Source organism: Protomyctophum parallelum, assembly GCF_964188405.1.
Source record: "Protomyctophum parallelum genome assembly, chromosome: 14".
In the NCBI taxonomy this organism is placed as follows: Eukaryota; Metazoa; Chordata; class Actinopteri; order Myctophiformes; family Myctophidae; genus Protomyctophum; species Protomyctophum parallelum.
The window spans coordinates 10,830,145-10,841,715 of NC_139709.1; the positions used below are offsets into that span (position 1 = coordinate 10,830,145).

General features: G+C 41.4%; 1 protein-coding gene across 2 annotated transcripts; it reads left to right on the forward strand.

The window, feature by feature from the left end:
- Nucleotides 1–601: 601 nt before the first annotated feature.
- On the forward strand, nucleotides 602–10,408 carry eif2b5 (eukaryotic translation initiation factor 2B, subunit 5 epsilon). Of its 2 annotated transcripts, none has more exons than XM_083782878.1 (16): nucleotides 602–766; nucleotides 1,401–1,525; nucleotides 2,074–2,259; nucleotides 2,365–2,542; nucleotides 3,162–3,242; nucleotides 4,040–4,117; nucleotides 5,267–5,579; nucleotides 5,882–6,027; nucleotides 6,256–6,400; nucleotides 6,928–7,029; nucleotides 7,396–7,497; nucleotides 7,875–7,965; nucleotides 8,409–8,595; nucleotides 9,103–9,228; nucleotides 9,788–9,904; nucleotides 10,124–10,408. In XM_083782878.1, exons 1-16 carry the CDS (start codon nucleotides 614–616, stop codon nucleotides 10,187–10,189), a joined length of 2,196 nt encoding a protein of 731 aa, XP_083639004.1. In that variant the 5' UTR covers nucleotides 602–613; the 3' UTR covers nucleotides 10,190–10,408. The 2 variants fall into 2 exon arrangements, with proteins under 2 accessions (XP_083639004.1, XP_083639005.1); XM_083782879.1 differs by having other exon boundaries at nucleotides 8,472–8,595.
- The last annotated feature ends 1,163 nt before the right edge of the window (nucleotides 10,409–11,571 follow it).

Here is an 11,571-nt window from a genome sequence, read left to right on the forward strand (position 1 = left end):
ATCTGGACCCCCTGTTACTGATTTGCAGAACAGAGTGAATCAGCCTGGATTCTTCTAGGCTAATATAATGTAACAACAATGTGTCTCTTATCAAATCCTCCCAAATGGGGGTCCACAGCCTATTATGTACCATTTTGGGGGTCTGGCTTATGGCTTTATGGCAGTGGTTGTCAACCAGTGGTCCGGGGACCTACCAGTGGTCCTTGAGCCTCCCAGCCAACACTCCCCACTGACAGGTGGTCGTCCCCCCCCCGTCCCCCCGTTTGATTTACATCAAAAAGGCATGTGAGCTCAAACCCACAATTCAACATTTTGGTTTTAAGATGTTGATATTCATTTTGTATTCATCCTTAGGACCCCAAATCACACCTTGGAAAGCATGAGTGTCTATTTCAAACATATTTTGACAGCAGGAATTGCCTGTCATAATTAGGAAATGGTTCAAAAACCACTGCTTTATGCCATGGGGTCAATGTTTGACCCCAATGTCAAGATGCTGCCGCGATTTTTCAGATTGACCCCAACGGCCCTCCGTCCGTACTTGTCAGGGTTGACGTCACGCCTACCGGAGGAGCCAGAGTGTTGTGTCTGTGGTGTGTGGAGAGAGTGAAACATGGCTGCAGCCAAAGCAGGCAAACAGAGCCGTCCTGGGCTGTCCGGGAGCAGGAAAACCGAGCAGGAGGAAGAGGAGCAGCCACTGCAGGCTGTGCTGATCGCTGACAGCTTCAATCGGAAGTTCTTCCCCGTCTCCAAAGACCAGCCACGGGTATTATAACGCTTGGGTTGATATAGTTGGGCTAGCTAGCTATGCTATGCTAACGAGCTGTTGAGTGAGTGAGTGAGTGTGCTGTTGTCGCTGTCACCACCACCTCAGCATGATGACACAGAGCTCATTCTTTCATAGTAGGATAAATAGAATGATACGTGACGAGTCATCAACGACTTCTTATCACAAGGAGACGTTAATGGCAGACAAGACAGTACACGAAACCCGGTTGCTTGTCATTGTAACTGGAAAAAGCTCCATGGTTTTCTGATGACAAGGCAACTTATAAGTGATTCGTGTTTTCTCATGCCAATAAAGCTAATTTGAATAGATTCGTTGGAATTATTTGATGGACATACACAGTCATTTGATGTTATTAACTGTCACATTACTTGCCTATCTATCTACATGTTAATTTAGGTGGAAAAACTGTACTGAATGTGAACTGTAATTATCTAGTAGTTGATGTCGCACAGCTGTTTGCATGTCACACAGCTGTCCGATATGAAATGACTTATTTAGAAATGTTCACATTCACAACTGGCTAAAACTTAATCTTTAAAGAATGCATGCTTTGGTTTGATATGATGAAACTTACAGTTGTCTTGTATTGTCCTCATGTTCGTCCACACAGGCTCTGCTACCTCTGTGCAATGTGTCTATGATCGACTACACCCTGGAGTTCCTCACTTCAACGGGGGTGCAAGAAACGTTTGTGTTCTGCTGCTGGATGTCGCATAAGATCAAGGAACACTTGCTGTAAGTATAGGCTGATATTGCGATCACATTTAAAGCTGTCATTCGTAGGTTGTACGTCCTACCATGGGATTTGAACCCGAATCTCCTCCTGTCCTCTGTGGGAGAACAGTCATCTACCACTCTGGCCGGTGGAGCAGTGTTGCCAACTCTCCTGAGAGAAATAAGCCAACCCACCTTCAAAAACAAGCCAGAGACACCAGACTCATTCTGTCACATTCTGTCACAATTGCAACTCTTTTTTTTTAATGGGATGAATCTAGAGTTGCAATACCCTCCATTGACTCCCTAGTCCCTACTCATCCAATTTACATTTGCGATCTGCTTGTATTAAACAACGTTAAACTCACCATCATTGCAGCTCTAGGCCAAGCTTGAATTATCCTCTTTTCAATCTTTGCTTCTGGGGGATCCCTGGAATAGCCAAATGCATAACATTTTGGGGGACTGTCAGGATTTAGAAGGTATTTGTAGAATCAAGCTCAGGTCTTAATGGGATAATGATGAAGGTGGATGTGATATATCTGTCTCCCTCTGACTCCAACAAACAGGAACTCCAAATGGTGTCGTCCCACCTCTCAGAACGTGGTCCACATCATCACGTCAGACATGTACCGTTCCCTGGGCGACGTGCTGAGGGACGTGGAGGCCAAGTCGCTGGTGCGCTCCGACTTCGTGTTGGTCTATGGAGACGTGGTGTCTAACATCGACGTCAGCAAGGCACTGCAGGAGCACAGGTGACTTAACAGTGTTGTTTTGGGCAGATTTTTTGTTTTGTTTTTAGTCGTAGTCTCTTGAATAGTTTTTAGTTAGTTAGTTATTATCGTACTTCATTACCGAAGGCATCGGAGAAAGATGGAGAAGAACGCCTCGGTGATGACCATGATCTTCAAAGAGTCGTCGCCAGGTCACAAGTCTCGCTGCGAGGAGGATGACATCATCGTGGCCTTGGACAGCCAGACCCAGCGGGTCCTGCACTATCAGAAGACACAAGGCCTGAAGAAGATACAGTTCCCCATGGTTGGTGACAGTGGTGTTTTTGGCAGCAACATTTGATTTTAGTTTAGTCATAGTCTTTTGAATAGTTTTAATTTAGTTTTAGTCACATTTTTGTCACCTGGAATGTCTTAGTGTTAGTCTAATTTGAGTCGACTAAATGTCAGGCGGTTTTAGTTTACTAAATCCACAGTTGATTTAGTGGACTAAAATGTGTTTTGGCGGGGCCTTGATGCCGTCGTAATGACTGTTTTTACACTTGCTGAAAATTGTGAGCTTGTAGATCTGCTATTTTCAGCATGCAACCAAGTGTAAAATAACTCGTACTGGATCTCTTGTCCACTAGTCCCTCCCTAACATTTTAGTCTGGTTTTTATTTCTTGACGAAATTGTCGATATATTTAGTCTTAGTTTTAGTCATCGTAGCTTAGTTTTCATTTAGTTTCTATTTAGTTTTTGTCAGTGAAAAAAGGTAGTTGATGAAGTTTTAGTCGACGAAAACAACACTGGTTGGTGACCAAATAATCTTAAGCACTTTGCAGCACATTTACACCCTGTGGCATTTTGAAATTAGTGACTTTGTCTTTTTCTAAACGACATTTAGTTTTATGTGACCGTTGATGATGTGCTTTTTCTTCTGCAGAACATTTTCCATAGTGGAAGTGATGAGTTTGAAATCAGACACGATCTCTTGGACTGTCACATCAGTATCTGTTCACGACAGGTCAGTCTTTACTGTCACATCAGTATCTGTTCACAACAGGTCAGTCTTCAAGCTGGAAGCACATTGTAACTCCCTCTACACCAGGGTTCCCCAATTAATTTTCCTCAAGGGCCATATTTTGACTAGCGTACCAGGCTGGGGGCCGAGTCTGCACGCGCGAGGTCGAGGTCTTGCCTGAAAATTCATTTTCAGGGCAAGACCCCATTTGAAAAGGATGCCCAGTTTGACATGCATAGGCTACTGACCCCCATTTAATGCCATTTATATCTGGGAACCTTAAAAAAAAAAAAGAAAAAAAAAAAGTTTTTTTTTTTTTTTTTGGAAATTCTTTCATGGGCCACAAGGGGGCGCTCTGTGGGCCGCAAATGGCCCGCGGGCCGCCTATTGGGGAACCCTGCTCTACACCCTAGCATCCCTATTTTGGAGTGGACATTTGGCAAACATGGCTGATCTACAAGCCTATAACCTGTTGCGTTGCGACACATTATGAGCCTGTAGATCGGTTATTTTTGGTTTAAGATTTGGTGTAAGAGGGAAAAACATTGCCACTTTATTTTTAAATCCTAAATGCCATTGTTCTGATGTGAGGAGGTCATAGAGTGTTTTGATTGCTCCACAAGTGACATTTCAAGCTAATGCTTTTCATCAAACTTACTTCACGAGTCTGAAGAGCAGTGGCTCAAAACATCACTGTTGGATTTGAGTTTGACTGTGTTGTCAGCCTTCTAGCTAAGCCAGAAACCATAGTCCGATCAATATATTGAGTAATTAATGAACATTGTTTTCTCTCCTCTCAGGTTGCTGAGCTCTTCACGGACAACTTTGACTACCAAACGAGGAATGACTTTGTCAGAGGGCTTTTGGTCAATGAAGAGGTATGATGACTGAAGGACTAATTAGTACGCATGAACTCACATATGTTTCCAGAACCGCCATCGATTTCAACTTGACCAGTGTAAGGCCTAATGCTTAATTTATACTTGAAAATAGTAGATTATACTATATTCGACCGATCTACAAGCTTATGAGCTCACATATGAAGTCAACTTTGACTTGTTACTTGTTGTGATGGCCCTTCAATACAACTTAACCCATTTAGGACCATGGCCGATTCTAAAAACCTAAATTCTGATCTTTTTTTTCCTGAAAACCTTCAAATATTTATTCAAAAGAAATCACACCCGTGTGAAGTAAGGGGCTCTGATATTAAATATATTAAAGTCTAACTCATGTTAATTAGGTGATGTAACATTAAACGCCATTAACGAATAAAGAGACAATATGACGTAAATGACACATTATGACGTACATTTTCCCTTCATTGTCAATGCGTTTACAAAACCAACATTGAACTAAAGACAAACATTAAACCTGTGTATAGGAGGGGCTAGCGCCCCTCAAAAATAATATGTTGCTATATATTGTACACAATGGGTTCCCGTCTTGAAAGGTATAGTTAAAAATCACACCGGTGTGAAGTGAGGGGGTGCTCTTGTCGTCATAGTACATCATCTCATTCCGGCCAATCACAATTTGCGTCCTCACTTTTGTCTTCAATGTTTGTGTTATACATTGTCAATGGCATTCAATGTTTGTTGTGTTGGGACGATGTTTGTGTTTACACAATTCCTCAAAGCTGGACATAGGAGGGGCTAGCGCCCCTCAAAAGGGGTTCCCGCTCATAATTGGTTAACCAATGTATACCCCATAATACAATTTACAATTTAGGCATTTAGAATCTTAATCCAGAGCGACTTACATTAAGCAAGAACAAAAAGCATGGCAATACATCACATACATAAAAAGTAGTTATCATGAAACATGCGTAAGCTAAGAACGTAACAGTGGAATATCTATATAATGAAACTATACATATAAACTATACATACTATGCTCTACTATTCATATATACTATAAAGTGCTATGACTATAAGTCTGTATAAAATGCTATCCAAGTCTACGTAAAGTGCTATTATATAATGACCATAGAAGTATTTCTCCCCTCTCGGCTTCTTGACCCGTAGATCCTCGGCAACCAGATCCACATGCACGTGACGAAGGACGGCTACGGCGCCCGCGTGACCAACATGCTCATGTACGACTCGGTGTCGTCGGACCTGGTCCGCCGGTGGGCCTACCCTCTGACGCCCGAGGCCAACTTCACCGACCAGAAGGGGCGCAGCTGCACATATTCTCGCCACAACGTCTACCGGGGGTCGGGGGTCAGCCTGGGGCACGGCAGCCAGATGGAGGAGAACGTCCTGATTGGCTCCGACACCAGCATCGGCGCCAACTGTCACATCTCCAACAGCGTCATCGGCAACAACTGCACCATAGGTACCAACCGGTCTTATTGTCCCATTTAGACCTGAGCACGATTCTACAAATGCCATTTTAAATCCTGACAGTTTTCTGAAAAACCCTATGTTTCTATATCAGTGGTTCTCAAACTATTTCATGTCAAGGAGCCCCAGAAATGGATGTATTTGGCCGTTAACCCTATATACATTGGCTATTTGAAAATGACAGATCCGATTGACATGAAAACATTTTGAGAACCACTAGTGTATTTGAACAATCAATAAATAAATAATTATACATGTAACGGTTGAGTGAGCAAACATGTTGTGATCCACCAGGTGACAATGTAATCCTGCACCGCGCCTACATCTGGAATAACGTCCACGTTGCTAGTAATGTGGAGATCACGCAGTCGCTGGTCTGCGACGGGGCCGACGTCAAAGAGGGTGTCAGACTAAACCAACGATGTGTCTTAGCGTACAATGTAAGTAAAGCATGCGATTCATCATTAATTTCTGTAAATTAGTAGCACAATAGACAATAAGATTAAATTATAGGACAAGACCTACGCTGTAGAGGCTGTCATTTGTTTGGGTGGAAGTTGCGGGATTTCAGCGGAAGTATCGCCCCAGGGAAATGACATTGATGCTTTACAAATCAGTTTACATTCTCCGCGAATGAAACGAGTGTTGTGATTGGTCCTCTTTCTCAGGTGGTGATTGGCCCAAACGTGTCTCTCCCAGAAGGCACCGTGGTGTCCATGCATCACCCAGAGGAGGAAGAGGAGGAGGACGATGATGAGTTCCTAAGTGACGATACGGAAGTTGGTCAGAGTAAAGACAAAAACAAACAGAAATGTGAGTGCTATTTTATTTTGATTTCTTTTAATATTCAGTCACAAATAAATAGGCATGTAACGATTCACTCAACTCACGATAAGATTCGTATCACGATATGAGGTTCACGATACGATTTCACGATATTTTAAACAAAAGATATTTTCCAGAAAAATTACCATTTAAAATCTTTAAAAAAATATATAATTTATCTTCCCCCCCAAGCTTTTTTCACATTTTTTATCTAACTACATTTCAAAAGAAGTAGCATTACTTTTGACAGTGCAGAAACATAATTGCCTTCCTTGATGTATTAATGAGCATCAACGACCACCATCACCTGGGCACAGTCAGACACACAGCTCCCCTATACAGAACACTTGAATATGATTAAAGCTCACATTTCATATCTCACACACCATAATTCACTAGCCCCCCTAAAAAAATATATCGTTGGGATTAATATTGATATACGATATATCATTACATGCCTACAAACCTTCGCTGTCAGCGGGCTAACCTTTCATAATAATCTTGTTCCCCTTCAGTATTCAACCCTGCAGAGGTCGGCACGGAGGGGAAAGGTTACGTCTGGAAGGCCAACAGTCTGGAGGACACAGAGGAAGAGGAGTTGTCCCAGTGTCTCTGGGGTAAGAAAGATACTAAGTAATACTATATATATGTTCCATGATGACACGGAGGAAGAGGAGTTGTCCCAGTGTCTCTAAGGTAAGAACGGCTGGCATGGCCGCTCCATGAGTGCATTTACTACCAGATATTAACCCATTTTGGTGTTAGCATTATGTGACGCTTTAGCTATTGAAAGATAGCAGACCTACAAGCTAATAGTGCGCCACCGAGTGGCGCGCTACGAGCTTGTAGGTCTGCTATTTTTGAAAAATCGAAGCACGACTGACACAGAAACATAGCTTTTTCAGAAAACTCTCAGGACGTAGAAGACATTTTTTTAATCTGATCTCTTTTCTGTTTCTTTTCTTTTTTTGCTTCTTCACCAGGTTTGGAGTTGAACCCGGACCCTGAGAGTGAAAGTGAGGACAGTGAACCCGATGACACAGATGAACCTGTCATTCCCTCACCTGAAATGGACGATGTCAAAGGTGTGTGTGGGAGGTGTGTGTGTGTGTGTGTGGGGGGGGGGGGGTTACAACCATTTCCATATCTCTTGCACAAATTGTACGTTTTTGCATTGTATCTATCTCAGAATATTTACTAGTAGTCACTGCTATTTTACTTTGCACTACCGTATCTCCTCGCCGTCTTGCTGGTATTATAACTTGTATTACCTTACTTGTATTACACCTTATTATAATATGTTTGACATCGTTTGCAATTAGTCCGATAGTAGTATTGCCACCACAATATTTCACTGCACATACAGTACATAATATTACATATGTATGAGCATGTGACCAATGCATCGTATTGAATCTTGGGATCTCCTTTGACTGGCCCGTCTTCCCGTTTTCACCTGCAGTTTTTGAGATGGAGGTCCTGGGAACTCTGCAGAGAGGGTTGGACGAAAACATCGGCTGCGACAATCTGGTGCTGGAGATCAACTCTCTGAAGTAAGCAGTGGCTTAAAACCCATTCTATATAACCTATTCTATATATGGGGACTAGGTTGGTGGAGGGTGTGTAGAGCCCAGGATCACATTAGATGATTGACACAGGGGTGAAAAATGGGTTACAAAATCGTGGGATAAAAAATATATAAAAATAAAAAAAACATTCTTAACGGGAACCCCTTTTGGTGTTTTAACAAGCTTTATGTTATACTTTAGCTATTGAAAAATAGCAGATCTACAAGCTCTGCTATTTTTGAAAAATCGTGAAAATGCGGCACAAATCTTTGAATATATATTCTTTGGGAAGACTTTTTAATTTATTTTTTATGTCGGGCCTAAATGAGGTTGTCGTCTTCATTCTCGAGCGTGTACAAAATGTGTAGGGTCAATTTGGTTACATTTGGTACACTCTCAGAATTGTACTCATTTTCACTGCGTTGCAGGTATGCATACGACATCACCCTGAAGGAGGTGATGCAGATGTTAACCAGTCTTTTGCGTTGCAGGTATGCATACAACATCACCCTGAAGGATTTGATGCAGATGTTAACCAGAGTGGTTCTAGAGTTCCCCTTCCAACAGCACGGCCCACAGCTCACCACGTCCCAATACGTCACGCATCTTATTCCTGTGAGTAATACTAATTAAAACCCATTTTGGGGCGGGAACCCCTTTTGGTGTTTTAAAGCATTGTGTTATACAGGTACTTTGGGTGCAGTACTTAGTTTAGACAGTTTTTAGACTAGTCATTGGTTAGACCAGTCCATTAGTCCTACAACTATACGCCTATACTTTAGCTATTGAAAAATAGCATATCTACAAGCTACGAGCTTGTAGGTCTGCTATTTTTGAAAAATCTTGAAAAAGTGGTGCAAATGTTTGAAATTATATTCTTTCAGAGCGAACGTTTTTAACTCAAATCTTTGCTTCTGGGGGGTCCCTGGATCTACATATAATTCTGGGGGTCCTTGACATGAAAATGTTTTGAGAACGACTGATATAGAAACATGGGATTGTCAGAAAACTCTCAGGATTTAGAAGACATTTTTTAAATGTCGACGTCAGGCCTATATGCTCCTGGGCTGCTATGTTCCAGGGTAGTCTGTCATCATCACTTCTTGTTTTCCCTTCTCTCAGCTGATGAAACAATGGGCACCCGTGTTTAAAAACTACGCGAAACGGGCACAAGACCAATTGGACTGCCTGGCGGCCTTTGAAGACTACTTCCTGGAGGAGGAGAATCACTGGGGGGCAATGGTCAAGGTTCGTGTAAATAAGGCATTTCCTCTGCAAGCAGCATCATCACAGACCTAACAGCACAGCGGCACCTGATCTGGATGTGAAGTGGTGTTTTTGGCAGCACATTTCTATTTTAGTTTTAGTCATAGTCTCTTGAATAGTTTATTTTGTTTCAGTCACATTTTAGTCGCCTGGAATGTCTTCCAGGCAAATGCATTGATGCCATCATAATGACTGTTTTTTTCACTTGCTGAAAAACAACGACAAAGACACGTTGTGAGCTTGTAGATCGGCTATTTTCAGCATGCAACCAAGTGTAAAATGACTTATACTGGATCTCTTGTCCACTAGTCCCTTCCTAACATTTTAGTATAGTTTTTATTTGTTGACGAAATTGTCAGTATATTTAGTCTTAGTCATCATAGCTTGGTTTTCATTTAGTTTCCATTTAGTTTGTCAGTGAAAAAAGGTAGTCGACGAATGATGATCTGCATGTGAAGTGGTTGTCACTCAGATCCGGTGTGTTTTTTTTAGATTTTCTTTTTAGAAACATAACATGCTGCTGTGGTGCTTCCTTCCACAGGTGTTGATGAACATGTACCAGCTGGAGATCTTGGAAGAGGAGAACATTATGCGCTGGTTCTCAAAGGAACCGGAACCCTCCAGTGACAGGAGCAGACAGCTGCGCAAGAATCAAGGGGTAAGTACAAGAATAACAAGATGGGACTAACAGTACAGACTAAGACAGGCGGGTGACACGCACACGGGGTATTGCGCCGCCACAACCTTGACATTTATCTGATCGTACCGCTTTTTCTGTGGTGAACTGCATTGTTTGTCCACTCATTCAGGGCTTCCCGGGTTACAATGACATTGGAATAAAGCATTAATGTTACATTATTGTATTTGTGTATTCCAGCTTCAGAAGTTCATCAAGTGGTTGCAAGAGGCAGAGGATGAATCGTCAGAAGAGGAGACTGCTTGATAAGAGATGAGGACTACGTTAAAGACTGTTGTGTTCTTCATTAGGCTCAGAGATTTGGTTTTTTAGGGAATTATTTTCAGTTACCTTTGCAGCTTTCCATCACTAATCTACATCCATATCAAACTGTTTTATTATTGAACATTGAAAACGGACATGCATTGTTTCTCATAGGGCCTGCTACGCATGGGGCATGACAATAAAAAGGTAAACAAACCAAGACCCTTCGGGAAATGATTTACTTTAAATCATCATCATCCAACAAGATCTGCGCCTGATGGAGATTATATGTAATGACCGGCGGAATTCTTAGTTCAAATTACTTTTTATTGGAACACTTTTGTTTATAACATCTGCCTGCAACAATGGCCAGAGTATCTGCCAAAAACACATACAAAATCAGAATTCCCCCAAAAAACATTCCCCATAACAAAAAAAGAATTGCACCCCAAATCAGCCTTTAACCGCCTGAGATGATACAATAATACACATTTAAAATGGGGGTTGAAGTGATAGATGGACAATGAAAGGAATGCATCAATCAACCCCGCAATAATGATTTTTTAAGCAGTGTACTTTCCCTTAAACTTTAATATAAATCTAGGTCACAATCTGTGGTCCACAGTGAATTGTGCATGTTATCGAAAATGTATTACATACTGGTAATACATTTTCGATTCATGGCTCGATGGTAAAAAATAATACTTTTGGTTGGAGTAACTTCAAAGGTTAAAATGGTGTATGTAGCAGCTTTATGGTGAGATACGTTACCTATCAGGACACCCTAAAAAAGTATTGGAAGTCAATACCAAACTAGTGGTTAATATTAATGTAGCAACAAGGGTTTGTCATGTACAGTAGGTACTAGGAATTTACTGTACATGCATGCTGGGATGTTTTTGTGATGGAAAAACAATGCCTTTTATTCTCAAGTTTTTCCAGGAACAAGTCATGAGACAATCATTCATTATGGTATAACTATGCCACCTGGTGGTAAGTGTTTATTTAGTTTTTTAGTTTTCACAAGACTAATGCCCCAACTTTCTTATTCCCTTACTTTTTAATCCTAAAGCAACTCCTTTTTCTAGATTAAAAATGTGAAAAAGCCCCCTTTTTTAAACGTAAGAAAAAATGTTTAAGCAGCTTTGACAATGAAAGGAGAAATAGGTCATATGTCCGTCAAATATGACGTACATTTGTGGGAACACAAACATTAACTGCCTTTGACAATGCAGGGAAAATGTACGTTGTATGTAGACGAGCAAATCAGCGAACCAATCACAAATTCAGTTGTTCATGAGATTTTTGTTTCATACAAGAAACAAGCCAGTACAACTGTAACCAATGTGGAAAAAGCCCCCCCTGGAGATTATCCAACGTACAGA

Coding starts and splice junctions, on each gene's coding strand:
- eif2b5 (XM_083782878.1), top strand. CDS start 614: ATGGCTGCAGCCAAAGCAGGCAAACAGAGCCGTCCTGGGCTGTCCGGG. Junction 2,543..3,161: donor AGAAGATACAGTTCCCCATG/GTTGGTGACAGT, acceptor TTTCTTCTGCAG/AACATTTTCCATAGTGGAAG. Junction 7,030..7,395: donor GTTGTCCCAGTGTCTCTGGG/GTAAGAAAGATA, acceptor CTTCTTCACCAG/GTTTGGAGTTGAACCCGGAC.